The sequence below is a fragment of the Pyxicephalus adspersus genome, chromosome 3 (genome assembly GCF_032062135.1).
Source record: "Pyxicephalus adspersus chromosome 3, UCB_Pads_2.0, whole genome shotgun sequence".
Classification (NCBI taxonomy): Eukaryota; Metazoa; Chordata; class Amphibia; order Anura; family Pyxicephalidae; genus Pyxicephalus; species Pyxicephalus adspersus.
Window position 1 is genome coordinate 11,859,646 of NC_092860.1, and position 21,209 is coordinate 11,880,854.

The following is a 21,209-nucleotide window of genomic DNA, read 5'->3' on the forward strand; positions in this document are numbered from 1 at the left end:
CTGGAGAGGGAGATCGACGCTGGAGGACGACGCTGGAACACGGACCCGACGCTGGAACACGGACCCGACGCTGGATGAGCACAGCGGGACCAGGTAAGTGGGATTTTAATATAGACGAAAAAGTACGGGGTTATCGACAATTGCAAATATATTTTGCACAAAAAAGTACGGGGTTAGCGGTTGGGAGGTTAATAGTCTATATAAGTCCTTGTGTCCCTGTGTTTCCTCATTCCATGTTTTCTGGGTAGCAGGAGGTCTAATGACACTCTCTTTACCACAAAGGAATTGCAGAAATAAGGACTGCAGAGTCTGAGGACTCTATAGCTCCACCAGTTAGCTGCAGACAGTAAATGCAAAATTTATATCAAACATATCAAATTTTTCTTTTTTTTTTTTTTGTAATAACCACCATAAAAAAAACATACATTCCTTCAAGTAAAAGGAACCAAATGTTCTTATCCTCTGCAGATCACTTGGCAATGGTTGTCTGAATTTCCACAGTAAACATAGCTTCTATACAGTTTCAGCCTACTCAACCTAGCCTAGCACAAATATAGCTGAATTTTTAGTTTTTAGTGTATTTGGGTCTTGTGTTGGTATTGGTTGTTGTGTGTAATGAACATTTGTACTTAGAAATTAGAGCGTTAATATGTCTTCCAACCTCAGAGAGAAGTGAAATTTAAGCCGTAACCCCAGTTTTACCTTTCAGAGGTTAGCTCAGACAACTTACTGGGAAGACTTCATAGTCCTGGCATGAAAAGGAGTCTAGAAATCTCGGGCCATGTAATAATATCCTATGCTCTGGTACCTGCGCCAAACCGTCCCATCAATTTTTCCTCTGCTTCTTACTGCCAGGGACTTTTTATAGCTCAGTGAAAAGCGAGATGAAAAGCAGTCAGTGGTGATGGCTGGTTTCACATGGCTAATCACACGACGGTTTATAGAAAACAGAAATATAATGAAAAGCCACTTAAGGAAAGATTGTGAAAGGAGAGTCGTGTCCTGACATATTCCAGCGGAGGAGCGGTACATTAAACGTGGCGCCGGGCCACGGGTATTCACCGCAGTCGTCCCGAGAGGATCAGCTGCACTTCTCAGAGCGTGTGCCCAGAGCCAGGAACCAGAGAGGACGAGGAACCTTTATTATATGCACAAGGAATAGAAAAGCATTCGCTGTTTTCATTTTTCTCCCTTTGTCTGTTGAGTGACGGAAAACATGCTCAGTGTTTATTATGAATGGGACTTAAGGAAAAACTCATCAGATACAATGATACACTAGAAGCTACATAGAAAATAATGTCCTCATAGCAAGAATTTACCAGGAACTGCAGAGTCAGCAGTGCAGGGGGCAAAAAATCATCATCACTCTGGGAATGGAGTTGTTCACAAAGAAGGAAGCAACAAAAAATCTTTTGATATCAAAAGTATTTGGTCAGTGAGAGGCACTAAAACCCTGCACACAAAAACATAAAAAAAAAAATGCAATCACAATTTAATCAGAAGTCTGGTCATTGGTTCTGGTAATAACCAAAATTACAAAAAGCAATTACAGTTAGCACATATAATACCCAGCGTATGAGCCACCAAACAAAAATAAAGGGAAAATGTGAAGATATATTTTTTATTATTGTTGTTACACAGTATTTTTTATAGCGCCGACATATTACGCAGAGCTGTACAAAGTCCATAGTCATGTCACTAGCTGTCCCTCCAAGATGCTCACAATCTAATGTCTCTACCATAGTCACATGTCTTTAATACACTCTAAGGTCAGTTTTTGGGGGAAGCCAATGAGCCTAACTGCATGTGTTTGGCATGTGGGAGGAAACCAAAGTTCGCAAAGAAAAACCCATGCAAACACAGGAAGAACTTGCCGGAGTGCTAACCACTGTTCTGCCCCATGGTTTGTCTGTGCTTTACATGGGGCAATCACAAAAGGATTAGGGAATGGGTAAAGGGAAAAGTGGAGGTCTGTTACCGGGGCATTTCATGCTGGTAATTGTGTGCTAAGAGTTCAAGGAGGCAACACAAATATCCAGCAAATAACAAATAAGAATTATCCACAGAGGTGGAGATGGAGAAAATATTTTCAGATATTGTGAGGAAAAAGGACCAGTGTGATGGATTGTAGGGAAGAGAGTCAGTAGTATTTGGAGTGGGGAGTGTGGGTATTGGGGTTTAGAGAAGGGAAATAAACAGTAATGTGGTGTGAAACGTAGGTCAGCAGTAGTGTGGTATACACAAGGGAGAAGACAGGTATCATGGTATAGAGAAAAGTTAACAGTAATGTTAATGTCAAGTATAATCTATAGTGTGTGTGAAGAATAGAGGAATGAAGAATGGAGGTCAGCAGTTGTGTAATATGAAGAATGGAGGTCAGCAGCAATGTGATACAGAGAACAAATGTCAGCAATAGAGGGTTAGCATGGAAGGAGATGTTTGGTAGTGGAATGTAAAGAAGAGTGGTGTGGTATAGTAGAGAGAAATATGGCAATGAGATATGTATAAAAGGTAAAGGTAAGTGGTAACGGGAACAGCAATTTGCAAGTGTTGGGATATGGAAAAATTAATAACGACCAGCAAGGAGAAGGGAGGTCAGTGGTCAAAGGATGATGGGGAATAGAGGGAAGAACAGAAGGAGAAAAGTCTTCAGATCAATAAAGAGGTAGAGGAGAACATCAATAGTAAATTGAGGACAAGAAGGGACAGGAAAGGGTTAATTAGAGGTGAAGGATGATAGCATAGGGCGGATGTATGGTAAATGAGGTCCGAGGCTCTGCATTGAGTTCAACGTACGTACGGTCGATGTAAGTTATAAATGGTGGCAGCACTGTGGTGCACTCAGTAGCAGTGAAAGAGTCTTTTAGGTTTTTACTGTAACAAAGCTACACTGTGTTTTTCTGGTTTCTGCTGTATATAAATTCATATTATTGAAGAAGAGGAATGTGCAGGAATTCCTCTGTGTTTGGGGCTCTCGGCTTTCCATCCAGCTCACCCTTGTGGTATGTAAAACTGGAGGAAAAAATAACAGAGCTACTGAGCAGATCCTCACCACATAAAAGGGCGACACAGCAGCACGGTATAATTTACACAGGCGGATCGCCTTTCAGGGAAATGGGGCGCTGGGTCCTGTTTGAGTGATGTTTAATTTGCTGGAGATTAATCCAAACACCGAGCAGAAATAACAATATATAATACATATTGCTTCTGACTACACAAAAGGTCATTCAGCGGAGTCAAAAGAGCTCTGCAATGGTCCAAACCCAACAATTGAGCCACTGGTTGATGTCTTATTAAAGACTGGGTTTTATACTGTATGAATTGTGCCTGTGTGCAGTTACCCAGCGTTGTATTGAATAAACTATTCCGTTTGTAAGTTATCAGTTTGTTTTTTCTTTGTCTCCGGGGTTCGCTTCTCCACAGATGTAGTGAGTGCTGAAGAGGTCACACGTGGTAACAATTTACTACTTTAGTCTGCCATGGTCGTAATCCACAGATGACCATTATTCCTCACTGAGATTCTGGAGTGTAAACGCAATCTGAGCAGGGATTTGTCGGAGGAGATGCAGACATGAGAGAAGCAGATGTAGGTTCCACCTGACCTGTCTACATACTGGTCAAATTCTAAGCCTTCCAGTTACAGAATATTTTGTGTATTGAGGTAAGGGTGGTGGTTGGAGGATGGAGCAATGTGTTTTTTTTCCCCCATACTTTCATGGAAATGTAACCTATCACAAGTTACAAACTTTGACCACTAAGTGCTTTAGGTGTCTCCTGCAAGGTGTTGTGCAGCGTTGAATACAGAATAGCAATTTTTTGAGAAAAATATGAGGACCTGGGCTGGTCAAAACTGTACCAACAGACCCAGTTAGTAAAACAATTCATGCAATGGGTCTTTATATTTCTTGGGGTAAAGGGGCAGCCAACCAACTGGGTTAGAGAGGAATAGCAAGCCAAATTTGGCAAAGCAAAAAATATTTCTGCAGCCTGGTATAGGGAATGAACCTCAAAATACTGCATTGATTTGTTCCAAATTAACCTTCCATCAGAAATTCATAAAAACAATTAAATTAGTAATTTCAACAATTCAGGCTGAGGGGGACCTGATTTGTAATTTTGTGTATGGCTTCTTATTAATATTTTATGCAAGGTGAAACATTTTTGCAAGGGGATTAAACATTTAGGCAATTTGTGATATCTTTGGGTTGACTCCAGCAATTTTTCTTTTTTGTCAGCCTTCTGCACACCCTACTGCCGCACCAAAAGGCTTTGTTGTGTTCCAAAGTGTCTCACGCTGCACGAAGCCACAACGTCAGCACCACTCACAGAATTGTGGGATTAAGTGTTTGCTGACGAGCAAAGTGAAATGGTTTTTCCAGATATGTAAACAGCAATTACAATGTTCCCTTGTGTAACCTAATCGGAATAATCAGCCTGATTACACTGATTGTGGGTTGAATACTGTGAAGCCTGCGGGCAAGAAGGGGCTTGTGAGAGTTTTTCAGTCAGGTGCTCAGAAATGGGAAGAAATTTAATATAAGCAAAAGACATTTGTCAACGTTCACAACCGTCTCACAGGCAGACATGAAATTCATTCATCTAAAGAAGAAAACAAACGTTATTTTGGCGCCGCACTAACCTTTAAAGAAGATGGGAAAGGAGAAAGAATACTGAGAGCATTGTGGATGCTACAAAAGTCAGAACATTTCCTGGGATTTCATCCAGAATGTAACAGGTTTGTGATACAATTACATATCTTTGCTCGCAGATAATCCTCATCGTATCCCTGGCCTCAAGGGAAAGATGATAATGGTATAGATGGCATTGTTGGTTCCAATAGACATTGCATGTAATAGAAGCATTATCATTTTGGCTATTTTAAGGCCTCATACACACACACACACACACAGGTGGGCCCCCCCAAATGAACATGCACAATACTGTTCCCCCCTGTAAATACAGGGTAGGTAATGACCCCTCTTCTTGTACAAATACAACACCTTTACCCTGCCTTGACTCCCAGAATACTGCTTACACACTGATTTATTTAAGCTCTCCAGGACTGGAGAAGATAGATTATCATAGGAGAACCATGGTGATCCAACAAACCTGGAATAGATTTCCTAAAATGATTTGCTATCATGTGGCAAATGTTTTCAATCCTAGACTAGATCTATTCTATTCTAATCTATCTATATCTATAATCTATCTATTCTAATCTATGATAGTCTTCTCTTGACTATGACTTCCCTATATATACATAATTAGATTTAATTTAATGTACAGTGCTGCATAATATGTTGGTGCTATATAAATCCTGTTTGTTATTATTTATTATTAATAATAATAATAATAATAATAACTTTAGTGAGCAGCAGCGGAAGGTTCAGATATAGGAACATACATTGTATATCAGGAAATATTTTTCTTACCGTTGATTCTGTTAACCCACCAACAGACACCGTTAATCCCAAAAGAACGCAATATCTGTATGTGGGTAACCCTAGAAGCTGCGTGATATGAGGAAAGGCCTGCGATGGAGCATTCCAGTTTAATGTATTTGCTTCGGATCTGGGGAAGAAGGCAGAAGCCCAGTATCAGCACTAGTTTTGGTTTGCATATGTAAAGGATAAATGAAATCTGTTTGTACAGCAACAGATCAGAAGCATGAGAATTGATTCTGACATAGATCCACATTGACAATGCTTGTCAGTGCAATTCACACCAAGCTAACTTATAATAATAAGTAGATGTTGCCCATATTAGCAAATCCAGATCTATTTCAGAATATTGAACTAGCACTACAAACAATTATTTTTAGTCTCCTCTATAAAAGAAATAATGTATAATAGTTTTACTTGGGGAATATTCGTTCCAGGTCTTCCCGGTGTGGAATGTGTGGCACTGGTGGGTTGTCTTGGTGGAGGAGGCCAAGAAAAACAGAACCCGCATGGGCTCGGAAGCGGTCAATCTTCTCAGAAGCCTGCTGGGCTATGGCACACATTGTTCTGCGACAGCTGCAAAAGATATTAAATGGTAATAATTAGACAATGTTCAGCCCTTTGAGAAATCTAGCCATGTTTCCCCAACAGGGAGATTCACGTTGTGCTTTCTACACCTAAACCACATTAGAAGATAAAGTTCTGGTCTAAGATATAGTTTAAGCACAGCTGCAGTGTTTTACTTTGGAACAGATCTTTGTCACCACACAGAGTTATCATGTAACTTACAAGTCTTCTCCTATGAGGTCCGGCTCGCTTCCCACCAATAATAAAGTGACGTCCATCAGGCTGCCCATAGCGGCTTCTCGCACCCTGAAAAAAATCATCAAGATATCTCAGTGACTGTAGAATGAACAACACAGGAACACAGAGTAGCCATCCCATGTAAATATGACTGCACTTTCTTTATCAAAAGGTGTGATTATCCAAAAGAGGGAAAAAAAACATTTTGGTACGTTGTCATTACATTTGTAACTTTTACTTGTTTAATTTACTCCACATAGGCGCACATCTTAACAGTGGTGCGTTTCTAAGAAATAAGTCGCAAAAACGCAGAAACTGCACAGCAAGGGTTGTAGAATTGACAAGTTGATGGGACATAAAATTATATAAAGAAAAGCTTTAAAAATACCAATTTCTTTGCACAAGGTAGGAAAGTATTTTACATATTATTGGATCTCCTTCTTTGCTGAAGCTCAGCTTAAATTTTAAAGAGTGAGTTTTTAAAGTGGTCACAGCTTCATGTTATTTATTAGCATTGCAAAGCCTCCACTCCTTTATTAAAGAGAGTGTACTTTTGAAGAAAAATGCTACCCAATGGAATTGGAGTACAGAATGGGGAACACAATTCTCATTATAAATAATATACATCTCAAACAAAACCTTTGACTTAGTACATGACAGAGTAGAGAAGGATTAAACTCTTGTTTGTTGCACATTGCCAATTCTGAGATTATGTAGAAATAAAGATAGAGGAAACAGAAAGATAGAGGATAGAAACATGATACTGGACATACATTATAATGTTCAGATATTTTATTAATTCAAAATTGCAGTAATAAGGTAAAAACACTGGCAAACCATCTTACCAGGAGTGCTGGAAAAAGAAGTGTTAAACAAACAGCCACCATTTTTGTGCAATCAAAGCCAATAATTTTTTTTTTTGTGTGTGACAAGACATGACTGGGTGCTTAGAAAAGCTGGAAACTGAGAAAACAGACATCTATTTATGAAAAGAGAGGGTTGTGTAATCACAATGTCCCGGGCCCATCTAGCTTTTAAGCCGCATCCAAAATTAGAACACAAACTATGCCTTAAAGTAAACAAAGTGACTCCTCTCCTCATGTCTTGCAGCACGCCTAGGGTGTGCCACCACCATGTCGCGGAGGGCCGATGTACCCAGTTCTGCAGCATTCTGGCATCTAGACATTTGTCCTGGGGCAACATTCCATCGACATGGACAAAACTAAATTTTTTGTTCATTTTTTTTTCTATATTTTTTCTACTAAGAAAGGATGACCAAGAATGTGACTGCGGTTCACTTTTCAGACACTTCATGTAGAATGTGACAACATTTCACAGTTTTACAATAAAATAAATAAGGCCCACCCGGTTATAGTCAAATGGGCTAAAAACATTCATAATCCTCTTCACTCACATGAATAGCAATACTAAGCTTTGCTCTGGTTCAGTGGATGTTATTTAGGCTGTCTGGCCCACCTTACCTTAGCCCTGGTTTCCATGGACTAAAATGATAATACCCAATAATTCCCTAAATGCTTTTTGGAATAAGTTGCCTAATAATATTGGGCTGAATCTGTGCTAAGTACAAGCAGGGGTTCTGGATGTACAGGTAGCCAAGGGACATAATGTACTGCTTTGCATGGCTCTACACACTATTGTGAAAAGAGAAATCAATCTTCCTTTATTTGTAATTTGTGATGGAATGAGATATTTGAATGCCTTCTGCTCTACTGTGCACAGTTTTAAATTTAAAAAATGGCAAAGAAATGGGAGTCTGCACAGAAAACAAAATTTGTTTATTACGATTTTAATTTAATATATATGTTGCATCTTACAAAAAAGCCCTTTCTTGCAAACCCTATCTTTAGATCATATCTGAGATTCTGTCTTTTTGCTATCTATGTTTTCCCCACTGAAGTCATAGTGTGTATATCCTGCACTGATTAGGTTTACAAAACATGAAACAGCTCAATACAAGCTGCACAAATTACTTAGTGCTGTACACCACAAGCTATAGGTTAACAGTTACCCTGGGGAAAGAGTATAAAAGAATGATCTGCATGGTTCTGCCCACTGTGCTAACTGCAGTGATAACATAAATAACTTAAGTGATGTATTCCCTGTGTTTGGTTTCTGTTGGTGGAATTAGATTCATCAAATAAAAGCAATTATTAAACTTTGGCTCAGTTTTCTCACCTGCTCATACATGGTTTAGCAGACACATTGGATTAGTGGGGATAATGAATAGAAAGAAACAGCAAAACCAGATTGGAAGAAACAGTAAAATAAGTGAACAGTAGTAGTAGTGCAATGCTGCCCTCTTGTGTGTAAATATGAGTAAGCACAAAAACTAACTGGGGCACTGGGAGGCCAGTGAAGCTGTTACTATAAAAGTACATAAGAATATATTTTGTCTATTTGTGATTGTCCAAAGATATGAGGAAAAGACCTTTTTTCTAGGCTGGTACACTGGCATTCTATTTGAAATGCTACCTCAATACAAATGTTTATGAGAAAGGGGATGGACTTCAGATATCTAAAAAAGAACCCAGCTGATCGCAGTGTATAGCTCTTCAGGCTAAAGACACATTCATAAGATGGACAGTAGAACCACCTGTGTACATCTAAGCCAGTGGTTCTCAACCAGGGTTCCTCCAAAGGTTGCAAGGGGTTCTGTGAGCAATTAACAATTTGCACCTCTCAGGTCAGTTTAAGTTTCACCAATTATGTTTTTGCCTATCTGTAAGGGTGACATTTTTCCCAATAATCAGAACTGTAGCAGGCATTCTTCCCACTGACCACTACTTTAATATGTTGTGATCTCTGAATATAGTAATTATAGAAGGGGTTCCTTAAGACCTGAAAGCCATTTCAAGAGTTTCCCCATGTTTAAAAAGGTTGAGAAACACTGATCTAGCCTATGGATAATATTAGCAAACATTTTTATGGATGTGAAAATTATGAACATAAAACATATATGATATGGAGTTTCCAACGCATGTGGGTCATGTAAATTTGTACCTAAATATACAAATAAGAAAAGCCCTTTCTGGCAACATTTGAGAGTCCCTTACCAAGCTCCCACATCCCCCCGGCTGTCGGTGGTGTAGTCATTCATACTTTCTAATAATGTGTTGTAGACGAGGGGTACGTTGTCTCTGCACAAGACGTCGTTCTGTGAGCCATCAGCGCTGACCCCCACATTCTGACATACCCTGGAGAGAAGACGGAAAATGAGTTGCAATGTATCTGAATAATATTTGAGAAAAGTGAGTGATCTTAAAAAAAAAAAGTTGACTCAAGCTTTGTTCCAGATGTGGAGCTTTACAAATTGGAGCATAAAGTGGCCTTTCCTGGAAGGGTGAGAAGCTGGGTCACTTTTAAACAGTTTATTTGATTTCTGTGTTTCCATAAGCAAGATTTCTTTCATTTTTTTAAATGGACCCTGCATAATCCTCTCAATAATTTTCCCCCTGACTTTTGAAGTGAAAGTGCTCTTCCATCATGTAATATATTGTCCATACACACGTCATCAGACAATGCTTACTAAATGACAGAATTATTGTACCTGCAGGCACATCACATAACCATATCTCTGCAATCTCCATACAACAAAATATATTTGCGGAACGTGAAAACTATATACAATTATAAAGCAGAATAAATTACATACATATATATAGCCTTCAGGGCGTCTCTTCTGGCTTCAGCAAAGCTGACATCTTTGGGGGAGATGCGGGTGACCTTTCGCAGACCTGCCAGGACCTTCAAAACAGAGCACAAGTGAGTTTCCACTGTTTTCAATCCATAGCACGGCTGAAATTACACACAAGGCTGCACATTCATCCAGCTCAAAACAATCTGAAGATTTACATGTGTGTAACTAGAACTGCCGATACATATCCCTGAGACATCTTTTTTCCCCCCTTCATTAGCAAGCTAAAATACATTGTGTAAAACTTATTACATCCAACTAAGTGCATGTAAATCCCAGCCTTGGCCTCCTATTTGCTTCCTTTTAGTGTGGTTTAAATACCGTCATATTGTGTTATTGTATCTGTTTTCCAACTACAATAGATAAAGTATGTTAAGTGTTGTAACTTTGGCGGGACCATCAGGTATTAAGAGGGGAATTACAGAAAACTAATGCAACCAACCACATTTAAGGACTGGTAAGATGCAATATGTGAGGTTTTTGTTCTTAGGTTTAGATACATATTGAGCAGTTAATTTGTCAGGCATTTATTTAATCAGACACCTTTTCTGGTGACAACTTATAGGGAATGTCCTCTCACTTCCTGTTGCATCTCTGGGACATACAGTAAAGGAAAAAAAGAACAAACATAAATTTTAAATATTCCTTACTCCTGAAAAATTGCTTTGTATACCATACACTGTGTGATGTGGAGTCTATCATTCTTCATGGCATCCAAAGGGCTATTGAAGCAATGCACTATAATGCACTTTAAATTGTGCAGGAACAACACATGGCATAATGTGACGTGAACGCATGAGCACATACATACACTAAATAAACGTATATGTGTTAATGGCCCAAAAGCTGCACCCAACCCCTTAAGTGCTTCTTTTTTTTTTTAGAGGATGATAGATTAGAAAACAAATTTGTCTCACTACCGCAGCACCTGGCACTCCTCCACTGATATGGAAAGCAGGCAGGCTCTCCTGTACAATGAAGGGATGCTGGTCCTACAATATACATCAGAGCTGCAACTGGGTGGGCAGGAGGAAAATGAAGAGACTGCAAGGGACCAGATGTATGCAAAGTTGGAATAAAGGTAATTTCCTAATTTACCATCCCCTTGATAAAACAAGCACTGCAAAGATAAAATATTTTTTTTCCAAGAATTCAGTTTTACATGCGATCTGACATTCACTTTGCAGTCACAGATTTCACAGGCAGCACAGGCCTACATAATATCTGTATGATAACAGCATACCCCGGGGCTCTTCCGACTGTAAAATATTGCAACTTACATATGTTGGTGAGACAGCAGGAAATACACATATGTCATATGACTAGTACGTTATTTGCATACAGCTAATTAGTGCAGAGTCACAGTTTCTATTGGACTGAGATATACAAAGGAGAGGTGACAGAAAGTACTGGCATGACACTTAGGCCCCTCTGGCGTTGTGCGCACATCAATCATACCTGCTGAAACTTGCCCTTCAGCATGAACCGTGGCAGAGCACCCAGTGCCAGCGAGAATCCACAGCGAGTCATCTCTACCGAGCTCTGGAGCTGCTCGATGTAATACTGCAATACGTCATCTGTGTACAAAACATAGGAAATCCAGAGATTACCCCACTTATCACACAATAACATGACCATCACAGAGAAGATACTGAAATGATGAAATATTATTCACACCCTATTATTACTCCATTACTGCTGATGCTGCAAGGGGATAAATCAGGGTAAAAGAGCTGTAAAGTCAAATCTGCTCAATCATAAAAGATGCTGACATCTCACAAAATGACTTCTAATAGGTCATGTCATTGCTAAGGGCTTGCTTTGTGAGGGTAGCAATGGCAGACCATCACTATGCTATACACATGGGCATAGTTGAATATATTGGAAGCTGTGTGACAACTCAGGAGCACTGGATCATCACTCCATAACAAGAATATCCTATGTTTATAGCAGGAACTTCAGGAATTATCAACACTTGCAGATTCAATGGACTAAAATTACTTTAATATGCCTAAACTTCCCTTATATTTTAGTGATTGGTTTTACATTTATTTAGGAGAGTGCAGTGTATAGAAAGTCATAGGGAGTGCATATTATTCACAAACTGTCAATGATAGATGAATCAGCTGTGTTCAATGTCATCATGAATAGACAGATAGGTAACTTGTATATGAGTAATATGGCGTGATTACAGCATGCAAATAAAGGTTGGCCAGAAGTGCTCAAAACAGAATGTAACACAGACATATTTTTTTATATATAAATAAAAACTGAAGATTGAGAAAATAGAATTGTTTCTGCACTTTTTAGTCTCCATTGCAGCATTCAGTGCAAGAATATAAAACAAATAACTCTTTGTAACTACGAAGAATTTAGTGCAGTTTAGTGATAATAAATGTATGAAAGTCTCCATCTAAGGGGCCCTTAAAATTATCTAGAAAGCAAACAAGGAATAATGAATAATGAGCTGTGATGTGAATGTGACATTACTACTTTCATTAGTCACAGAAATGACAACTGACCCTCTGCTGGCCATTATTGGGCACTGCATATGGATAAGAATCCGCATTTGCTTTGAACAGCCCTGGCTTATGCATCAGGCAGAAATAACACCAGTGGCACAAGTGTCCCAGTAAAGAGGCTCTATTGTCACACAGTGTATGCCTGTGCAAATTTTTTTGCCGATACATATCCCTGAGACAAAAATATAATGAAGTAAAAATGTAATACAAATACAATAGGTACATATGTCCCTAAGTTTAAAAATGATGAAAGTATTCTTTATTTTTATTAATAATATTACACAGGGCTTTACAAAGTCCATAGTCATATCACTAGCTGTCCCTCAGAGAGGCTCCCAATCTAATGTCCCCACCATAGTCATATGTCATTAGTACAGTCTAAGTTCAATTTTAGGTGGAAGCCAACTAAAACTGCAAGAAATCATTAGGTCCTATTAAAGATCCCATTAATTGCCATCTATGGTATGAGTGGTGTAATCTTATAGCACAATTAGTGAAGTTCTTCACTTAGGGTATTGCAAAAGACAAGGGGACACTAAGTGCGCCCTGAGGAAAAGAGATTTAACAGTAGCATATGAAAAGACTTCTTTACAGTAAAAGCTCGGACAATATGGGATAGAGCTAGTTATAGGCAACTCATGCAGCAATTAAAAAAAGGGTTGCATGTTTATGAAAACACAATATGGAACTATCTACAACATTTTAGATTTGGGGAGTAGTCTATTGTCTTTAGAGCATCAGGAATTTTTTAGTGCAAATTAGAATAATGTTTTATTAAGGCATGCAATAAAGAACCTTTTTCTCTAATAAAGGCATACAGCAAAGAGCCTTTTTCTAAACTGATGACATCTTTACTCCACAAATAAATGATACCCCCTTGTATTTGGTAGTATAGTAGCTAGAACAGCTCTGGGGTTCCTGGTTCTTTTCTTGTCCAGGATCGGCTTGTATATTATTATATGTATATTTATAGGTTTGCCTCAAGCCCTCTAGTATTCTCCCACATCCTAAAAACATACACAAAGGTTATTGGTCCTCTCCCCAAATTGGTCTTAGACTGTTGCAGGCATGTTGAGACATTAGACTGGGAACATCTAGTGGTCGGATTGTGGACTCTGTACGGCGCTGTGTATTACATTGGCGCTATATAATAGCATGATAATATTCCTCTTTACAATCCTATGCTAGATTGCACATTTGCTCCTATACCAGCTATAGTGAAGGATTCCCACAGCTGATTGTAATACAAGTTCATATTTTTTAATGCAATTCGTACTTGAAATATGGCACTCTGTATTTATATGGTGACACTGTGGATGAACATGTTGACTCTTGTGACAAGACAGGAAGTTTAATAAAACCATGGTGCAATTTAAAGCAGAAACACCTATAAATGGCTCCAGGGCTTGGTACAGAACAATCCCTTTACTTTCGTCCCCTGCAGGCTCTTTTCCTCTTTCAGGATAGCAAAAACAAAAAAAAAATGACACATTAAACATGACAGGCGCCTGCCCGTCCAATTATAATTCGGCTTTTAGTACAGAGATGTAGGTGTGACCACAGGGCTGGGTCCATATATCCCAAAGATAATTGTCTTAACATAGCTCAGTCCTTGCTGCTGAGACTCCTGTAATTAATATAGTCCCTTCAAAAAAAAAAAATCCAAAAGGGCCTGATGTGAATCACCTACCTCGCCGGACTGGATCAACCTCTCCGTCCGGGTCCTGGTAAAATTCATTACACAAGGCAGACAGAGATGACACAGCAGCTTCCTGCAAACAGAAGGAGAGAACATGGGGATTAGCACATCACAGGCACAGAGACAGAAAGTAGATGGGGAATTACTGATACCAAAATTTCAATGTTTTTTTTTTTAATCTAGACCTCCAGGCAGATATTTGAGAAAAATAATTTACTTAGCATTTTCTTTACACCTAATTATTTAAAATCTAACCTATACCAGTGCAAAATGTCAAAAAGGAGGGAAACTCTGGCAGGTGTTTATACCCCCCAAGGCAGATATACAGCACAGCAATGGTGGTAAGGTGACAAGAGTGGGCATTCCTGTACATATAAATAATAAGCTGGAAAAATAAAGCTGTTCTGGTTTATATGAATTGTTTATTCACTCATGAGGCACCTTAATAGGCTTATAGGTATATGATTACTCAGTAAAATAATCTCTAAAATGTAGGCACTTAGAATGCTTTATAGTGAACCTGTGACCAGGTATAGGCATTCAATTAATTTCATATTCTTATGTTGATGGGAGAGACGGACTGCTTAAAGTTATCCCCAGCACATTCCAAAAGTACCGTATTTTTCGCCCTATAAGACGCACCCAATTTTAAAGGAGGAAAATCTAGAAAAAAAGATTCTGAAAGATTATTCCCCTTCTGATCACTCATGTGCCATTCATACCGGTATTCCCCTTCTGATCACTCATGTGCCATTGGGGAAGAAAAAGTGTGTCTTATACTGCAAAAAATACGGTACTCAATTGCGGTTAGGGTTTGGAATCTGATGGTCAGCTCATGTGTGACAATGATGTCTTATTGGCTTTGTCATCTTGGAATATTTCCGTGCCAGCAGAGAATAAAAAAAAAAACAGGGAAACATGGTCATTCTGTAAATTCAGGAAGTCAGTGAACCTTATTTTTGGGCACATAACTTGATCCTGGACCTGACTAATTGGAGCATCCCCAAATCATAACACTGCCCCTAGAGGAACCCAAAATCACAACACTGCCCCCCACAGGCTTGGGGGCTTTTTTTGGCCAGGCAGTGTATATATTCACATTAAAACAAAATTTCCCACATCTGTGGTAAAGCTATCCACTTTTTTCATCTGATTCATCTGAAGGCTATCATTCCCCTTTGTGCCTGGATGATGATTATACACCCTTCTCCTTTACCTACATGGCAATATGCACTGTACAGATCGTGTAAGAAATCCTGTGGATGGGGGTAAAAGGACCGTACCTTTATCTTCTGCCGGGCAGAGCTGGAAAACAGATGGAGACTTTTCAAGGTGTCGTTGATGAGTTGCTGCCAATCAGCTGAAACAGAAATTAGAAATTTGAGCTATTAGTGTTACAAATAGAGAAAATACACCATTCCTTTACTCAGCTCATGCAGCAGGACCCTACCACTGGCTCTGCAGCCTCATATAATTCAAGGAACCCCAAATGTTTTTTGAAGTGTTCAGTACTTGGCTGACCTTGTAGTACTGAACACATCTCCCACTAACAGGAAAACAGGTGGAAATAAGATCAATGACATAACTTCTTCATGATGACCATAATTATTATTATTATTATTATTATTAAACAGGATTTATATAGCGCCAACATATTACGCAGCGCTGTACAATAAATAAGGATTGCAAATGACAGACTAATACAGACAGTGATACAGGAGGGAAGGACCCTGCCCCGAAGAGCTTACAATCTAGTAGGTGAGGGAATTTCACACACAATAGGATGGGAAATATGTAGTGGTGGGAAGTAGTGGTGGTCTTAGGATAAAAGAATATATAACTGCTTCAAACATCCATCCTAGTTGCAGCCAGTTACCAAAGGGCCCCAACAGAAAAATAATGTTTGGGCCTCTGTACTCTTACTGACCAACCACAAACACTTATTCACTGTTTAGAATGTTAAGATATTAGCTACATTCTTCCACTCTCATAAGTCTTCTGTTTGCAGCTACTGCACATTTAGTACCCCCCACAGTTCCCCCTTTCTCTTTGCTACCACACGCCATTCGTCTTGTACCCTTCACAGGTTGATCAAATAATTATACTAAAAAATATATGTGGCCTATATGCACAACTAGATAATACACTTTCAAAACCAGTTGCCCGCTTGATTACACATTTTCTCCTGGCAGCACGAATAACAATAGCTTGCTTTTGTAAAGTCTCCAGTATACCACTGGAATTTACTAAAAACAAACTGTACTGGATCACGATGAATGATAAACTGAAATGTTTACCCAAAGATAGAACGCAAGTTTTTATAAAACATGGAATCCTTTGATCTCTTATCTCTAAGCTCAGATAATGCACAAGGAACCAAATGTTTCCCCCTCCCTCCCTTCCTGACTTTTTTCCCTGATTTTAATCCACTACCTTATTTGTTTGTTATGTAGTCACTGAATAATATTTAGAGTTGAATATTGTAATGGAATTTATTTCATGCATGGAAGTTGTAGGGACCAATGCATTTAAAATTAGCATGCAAACAAAGATAATTGAATACTGTGATGCAATAGATGTTCGAAGACTTCTATTTCTTAAAAGCCCCCGTTGTTATAATGTGGATTTTGTATGATGTTTGAATTCATTTAGGTTCAACTCATTGACTGTTGGAATTTTTTGTTATGTGACTCTCCCACAATTCTCTTCCCAAATATGTTGTAAAAACCCTTTTAAAAAAGTTATTGCATTAACATGTAGGAGCTCAAACTGTATAGAGTAGATTTTTATGATACAATGTTATTATAATATAAAATACATTGTAAGGGATAAAGCAGCCTTCTTTGTTGTTCTCATACTTACAAATCATCATATGGATCATAAAAACTGAAATGTATTATAAACTTACATAACACATCATCTCCTGGGTGGGGGATTTTAGACAGGCAAAGTTTTTCTATCAAATGGCAAACTGGAGAGAAAGCAAACAAAATTAGAACATAGACGAAATCCATGGGACCTTGCGCAACTAAAAATATGATGATATAGTAATGGGAATATTTTCTGCATGTCCTGTACATCCACAAGTTAAACCTGTCACAAAATCTAGATGTACACAATGTAACATTTAAAAATACTGATGTATGTAAATACTTTAATGACAAACTATGATTACTAAATATTTAACAAACAGCCTACAAGAAAATCATTTTGTCAATAGGAAGACATTAGATATTGCCGATGATCTTACAGCAGGAGAGAGAAAGTTCTGGTTGGTTATTAATGGTACCACAGACATAACCAATACTTAAGTGTGATGACCAGTATTCTCTGCAGCAGAAAATTGGGGTAATGAATATAAAGTTATGTCCCATGTAGAAGAACCAAACCTATCTTTTATGAAGCTCTGGGATATCATGAAATAGGGTTATAAGTCCAGAAATTCAGACTACTACTGTACTTGTGGCTGGACAGGGCTAAAGAGCTCAGACGACAATCCTGCTTGCTCTATCCCTTTATTACTGCCATGAAAGTAGACAGTAATCCAGCTTTATTATTAGGCCTGCAACAAATCTTGTAATGTTTATCCCGGGTCAGCTCAGTAAGATTGCGATCTGACTGGGATCCAGGGATACATAGGGGTCTGATAACATTGCAATCCATGGGGGCAGACTGGCTGGAGGACGTTAAGTGGGGCATTACATCCTATTACATGAGGCTTACCTGCTGGTCTCATCAATTCTCCACCCAGACCCCTAGAGAAGACAGGAAAATACATAATAACAGAGGGGCATTTAGATTTCATTGTACAGTCAGTTTTATTAATTATTAAAAGTAACCCAATTGTTTTTGTATCGGAACCTGAAAAACCACTACCAAGTTGATCCTCATGTCGCCATAACCTGTAGCTGTACAATGAGCACCAAATAAAATGGCTTTCATATATATATATATATATATATATATATATATATATATATATTTGGTGATTTTGGAGATGGTTTTACCTCTTCTAGTAAAATGACAGCTAGATCTGATATGACAGTATAAAATTCTAATTCAGCACTTTTGACAAGTGTCTTAGATTTCTGAGTAATGAGCATGAAATGACAATAGACAATGATTCAGGTATTTTTGCCATTTTCTGTTTGATGGGAGAATAACAGTTTAACAACTGATGTGTAATGCTAATAAACCCTCATCCGGATCTCTATGACGCAGCTAACCTACACCTTGTGTTCCACCCAGGCCTTAAAAAGCTATAATGGGGGGGGGGAAGCAGAAGAACTGCCTGTACAGGGACTGCAGCCATCCAAGGAGATTAGCAGAGGCGGCCATATACACATTACACCTTCCATAACATAGGATGGTGCTCCAACACCCAACCCAGACTATATTTGCATAACCAGAGACAAAGCAGCTGAAGTTGCTCACATACATCAACCTGCAAAGCATCTTATGCGTATAATAAAATGTCAATCTATTGAAATGTCAATTACTAGAATATCATAAAATCTTTATAATGTTATTTTAAAAAGTAATTTTTCAAAAGGAAGCTTTCATTAAAATACTTTGTAACTCATTCATTTCGGTTACTTTCCATTATGAAATGACAATGCTTAACTTTCAGATCTTAGGGAACCCCTTCTAAAATTACCAATTATTCACAACACACAGTATATTAGCGTGGTGATGAGTAGGAAGAATGCTTCATGAATTACTGGCCTTTGGAAAGAATGTCACCCTTACAGATAGCCCAAAAGATCATGGGTGTCAGAATGGCCTGAAAAGTGAAAGTTGATCATTGTTCAAGGAACCCCTAGCAACTTCTGGAGGGACCCTGGCTGGGAAACACTGTGTTATGCAATCAGTTTATTATACAACACCTACACAGCCCATAGGGTGAGCAATCATCACTCCCAATGATAAATGCGGCAGTCCCTCCATTCATATATTAACACAAGTCAGTATGCTTCAAAGGCAAGGCTGTTATTTTATTTAAAGATATCCTCCAACTGATCAGACATGGCTGGTCATGAAATGGTCATCCATGATCTATGGACTACAAAGGCAAGGCTTTGTTCTTTGGGCAAGATTTCTGACACTGACAGCAGTGTGATAGGAAAATAAAATCACTACATCTGGGGTTTTGTTTGACTTCATCTACAACTGATAGCAGAACATTTATTTTCAAAAGACCAAAACATTTCCCCATATGTCTGTACATGGGCCAGCAGAGGATAACATTGTTTAGCCAACCTGGGAAAGCTAAAGGTTTGGGGTCATTGTAATGATGGGGTATGCTGTGAGAGCCTCCTGCTGTGAGGAGTGAGGTCTCTGTGATAGTAAAAGGACCAGGCTGTTTATCAATAAATAAACCAACTTGAGGTCAGTATTTACAGTAGACAACATGCAGAGAATTTTCCAACCCTGCAGGTAAATAGACACAAGTTCCTCATTGCATACGTTGTTCACATAACACAGAATATTTTACATATCAAGGGGACAGGAGTGAGTGCTTTTAGAAAAGACAAACTTTATCTACAGACATAGACATCATACCAAGAGACCTATGTAAGATAAATTGTTAGAATATATTTCAAAGTTGCTTGTCCTCATCCAAATTTTTTTACCCTTTTCTACACTGAAATTAATTCCGTTCATTGTAATAAGTGGAATCATAGAAGACCTCACAAACTAAACACGAGACCTCAGGAGGAGCATAGAGTGATGGTGACATCACTGTTCAATCACATGGGCTACACATTCTTTATACGAGAGCTTTGGAAGAAGGCAAGGCAATGGTGACAACTCTGCTCAATCACATGGACCAAACCTTTCACACAAGAGAGCTTTGGAAGAACGCAATATGATGGTGACAACACTGCTCAAACACATGGACCAAACCCTCCATACACAAGAGCTTTGGAGGAACGCAACGCGATGGTGAAATCACTGGCTTAATCACATGGTCCAAACTTTCCTTACACGAGAGCTTTGGAGGAACGCAACGTGATGGTGACTTCACTGCTTAATCACATGGGCAAAACCTTTCATAGACGAGTTTTGGAGGAACGCAACTCGCTGTTGACATTACTTCTCAATCATAAGCCAATATATGAGCTCTGGCGGAACATAGCATGATGGTGACATCCCTGGTCCATTACATGATCCCAACTTCTTGTACATGAGACCTCAGGAGGAACACAATGTGATGGTGTCCTCACTTCTTAATCATATAGGTATAAAAAATCTCCTGAGCAAAAAGGGCAGAGATGATTGTTTTTGCCCCATAGTGGCTAATTTTCATGTTGAGAAACACATCCTGAGTGTGATACCAACCAATCAGACTCCAGCTCCTATTTTTCTATTGCAGATTAGAAATTTGAAGACCCCCACATCACTTGCTGTCATAACCCTAGACATAGATATCAGTTCAGGAAACAAAGGGATCATGAGATAGATAAGACAGAGATCAAGCAATCAAAAAGGAAATTGAGAGACATAGAAAGGGAGTTCACAGTCTCACCTGTATAATTGACGCTCTTGAAGCTGCAACGTAAAGAGAACAGTTTGAGAGGAATTTTATGTATTTTTATGTTAATATTACATATCTATGTTTTCCAAGCCTAAAAGAGGGAAGAATATTAACATTGTTGGAATTCTGTTGGCTTTATTATCTGGCAGTTATTTGCATCTTAATGAAAATGTCAGACTCAGCTGTAGATCAGAACAGATTGACACCATCATTAAGCCTACAAATGGTCACAGGAGTTGGATGGAATCGGAAGGAATGGAAGCCAGCATATGGTTCAACTTCCCAGCCCACCTCTGCCACCAAGAAATGAGCTTCTTACAAAATATAAGGCTACACTACTCCTGTTCTTCACTCACAGACTTGTACAACCTCCAAAGAATCTTGAATTAAAATCATTTTGGTAACTCTACCTACTACACTCTCTAGCTCACTCTTACTCTCTAAGGTCAGACTTTATTTTTTGGCTTCCACTGGTATAGCATATAGCATT

At 38.8% G+C, this 21,209-nt stretch overlaps 1 protein-coding gene across 3 annotated transcripts in view; it reads right to left on the minus strand.

Annotated features, from left to right (window-relative positions):
• TBCD (tubulin folding cofactor D) overlaps nt 1–21,209 on the minus strand; it is a 130,100-nt gene that overhangs the window by 15,795 nt on the left and 93,096 nt on the right. Inside the window, exons 24-35 of one of the 3 annotated variants that reach the window (XR_011919710.1) lie at nt 20,711–20,733; nt 17,905–17,936; nt 17,090–17,152; nt 15,465–15,541; nt 14,173–14,254; nt 11,419–11,537; nt 9,919–10,010; nt 9,320–9,460; nt 6,231–6,314; nt 5,859–6,017; nt 5,433–5,571; nt 1,320–1,453 (exon numbers count right to left, since the gene is read on the minus strand). Coding sequence is in view for 1 of the 3 variants with exons in the window: in XM_072403591.1 (XP_072259692.1) it covers nt 5,433–5,571; nt 5,859–6,017; nt 6,231–6,314; nt 9,320–9,460; nt 9,919–10,010; nt 11,419–11,537; nt 14,173–14,254; nt 15,465–15,541; nt 17,090–17,152; nt 17,905–17,936; nt 20,711–20,733 (1,011 nt within the window). In the remaining 2 variants the exon portion in view is untranslated. The remainder of the gene's footprint in view (nt 1–1,319; nt 1,454–5,432; nt 5,572–5,858; nt 6,018–6,230; nt 6,315–9,319; nt 9,461–9,918; nt 10,011–11,418; nt 11,538–14,172; nt 14,255–15,464; nt 15,542–17,089; nt 17,153–17,904; nt 17,937–20,710; nt 20,734–21,209) is intronic. The other 2 variants (XM_072403591.1, XR_011919711.1) reach the window with 2 other exon arrangements.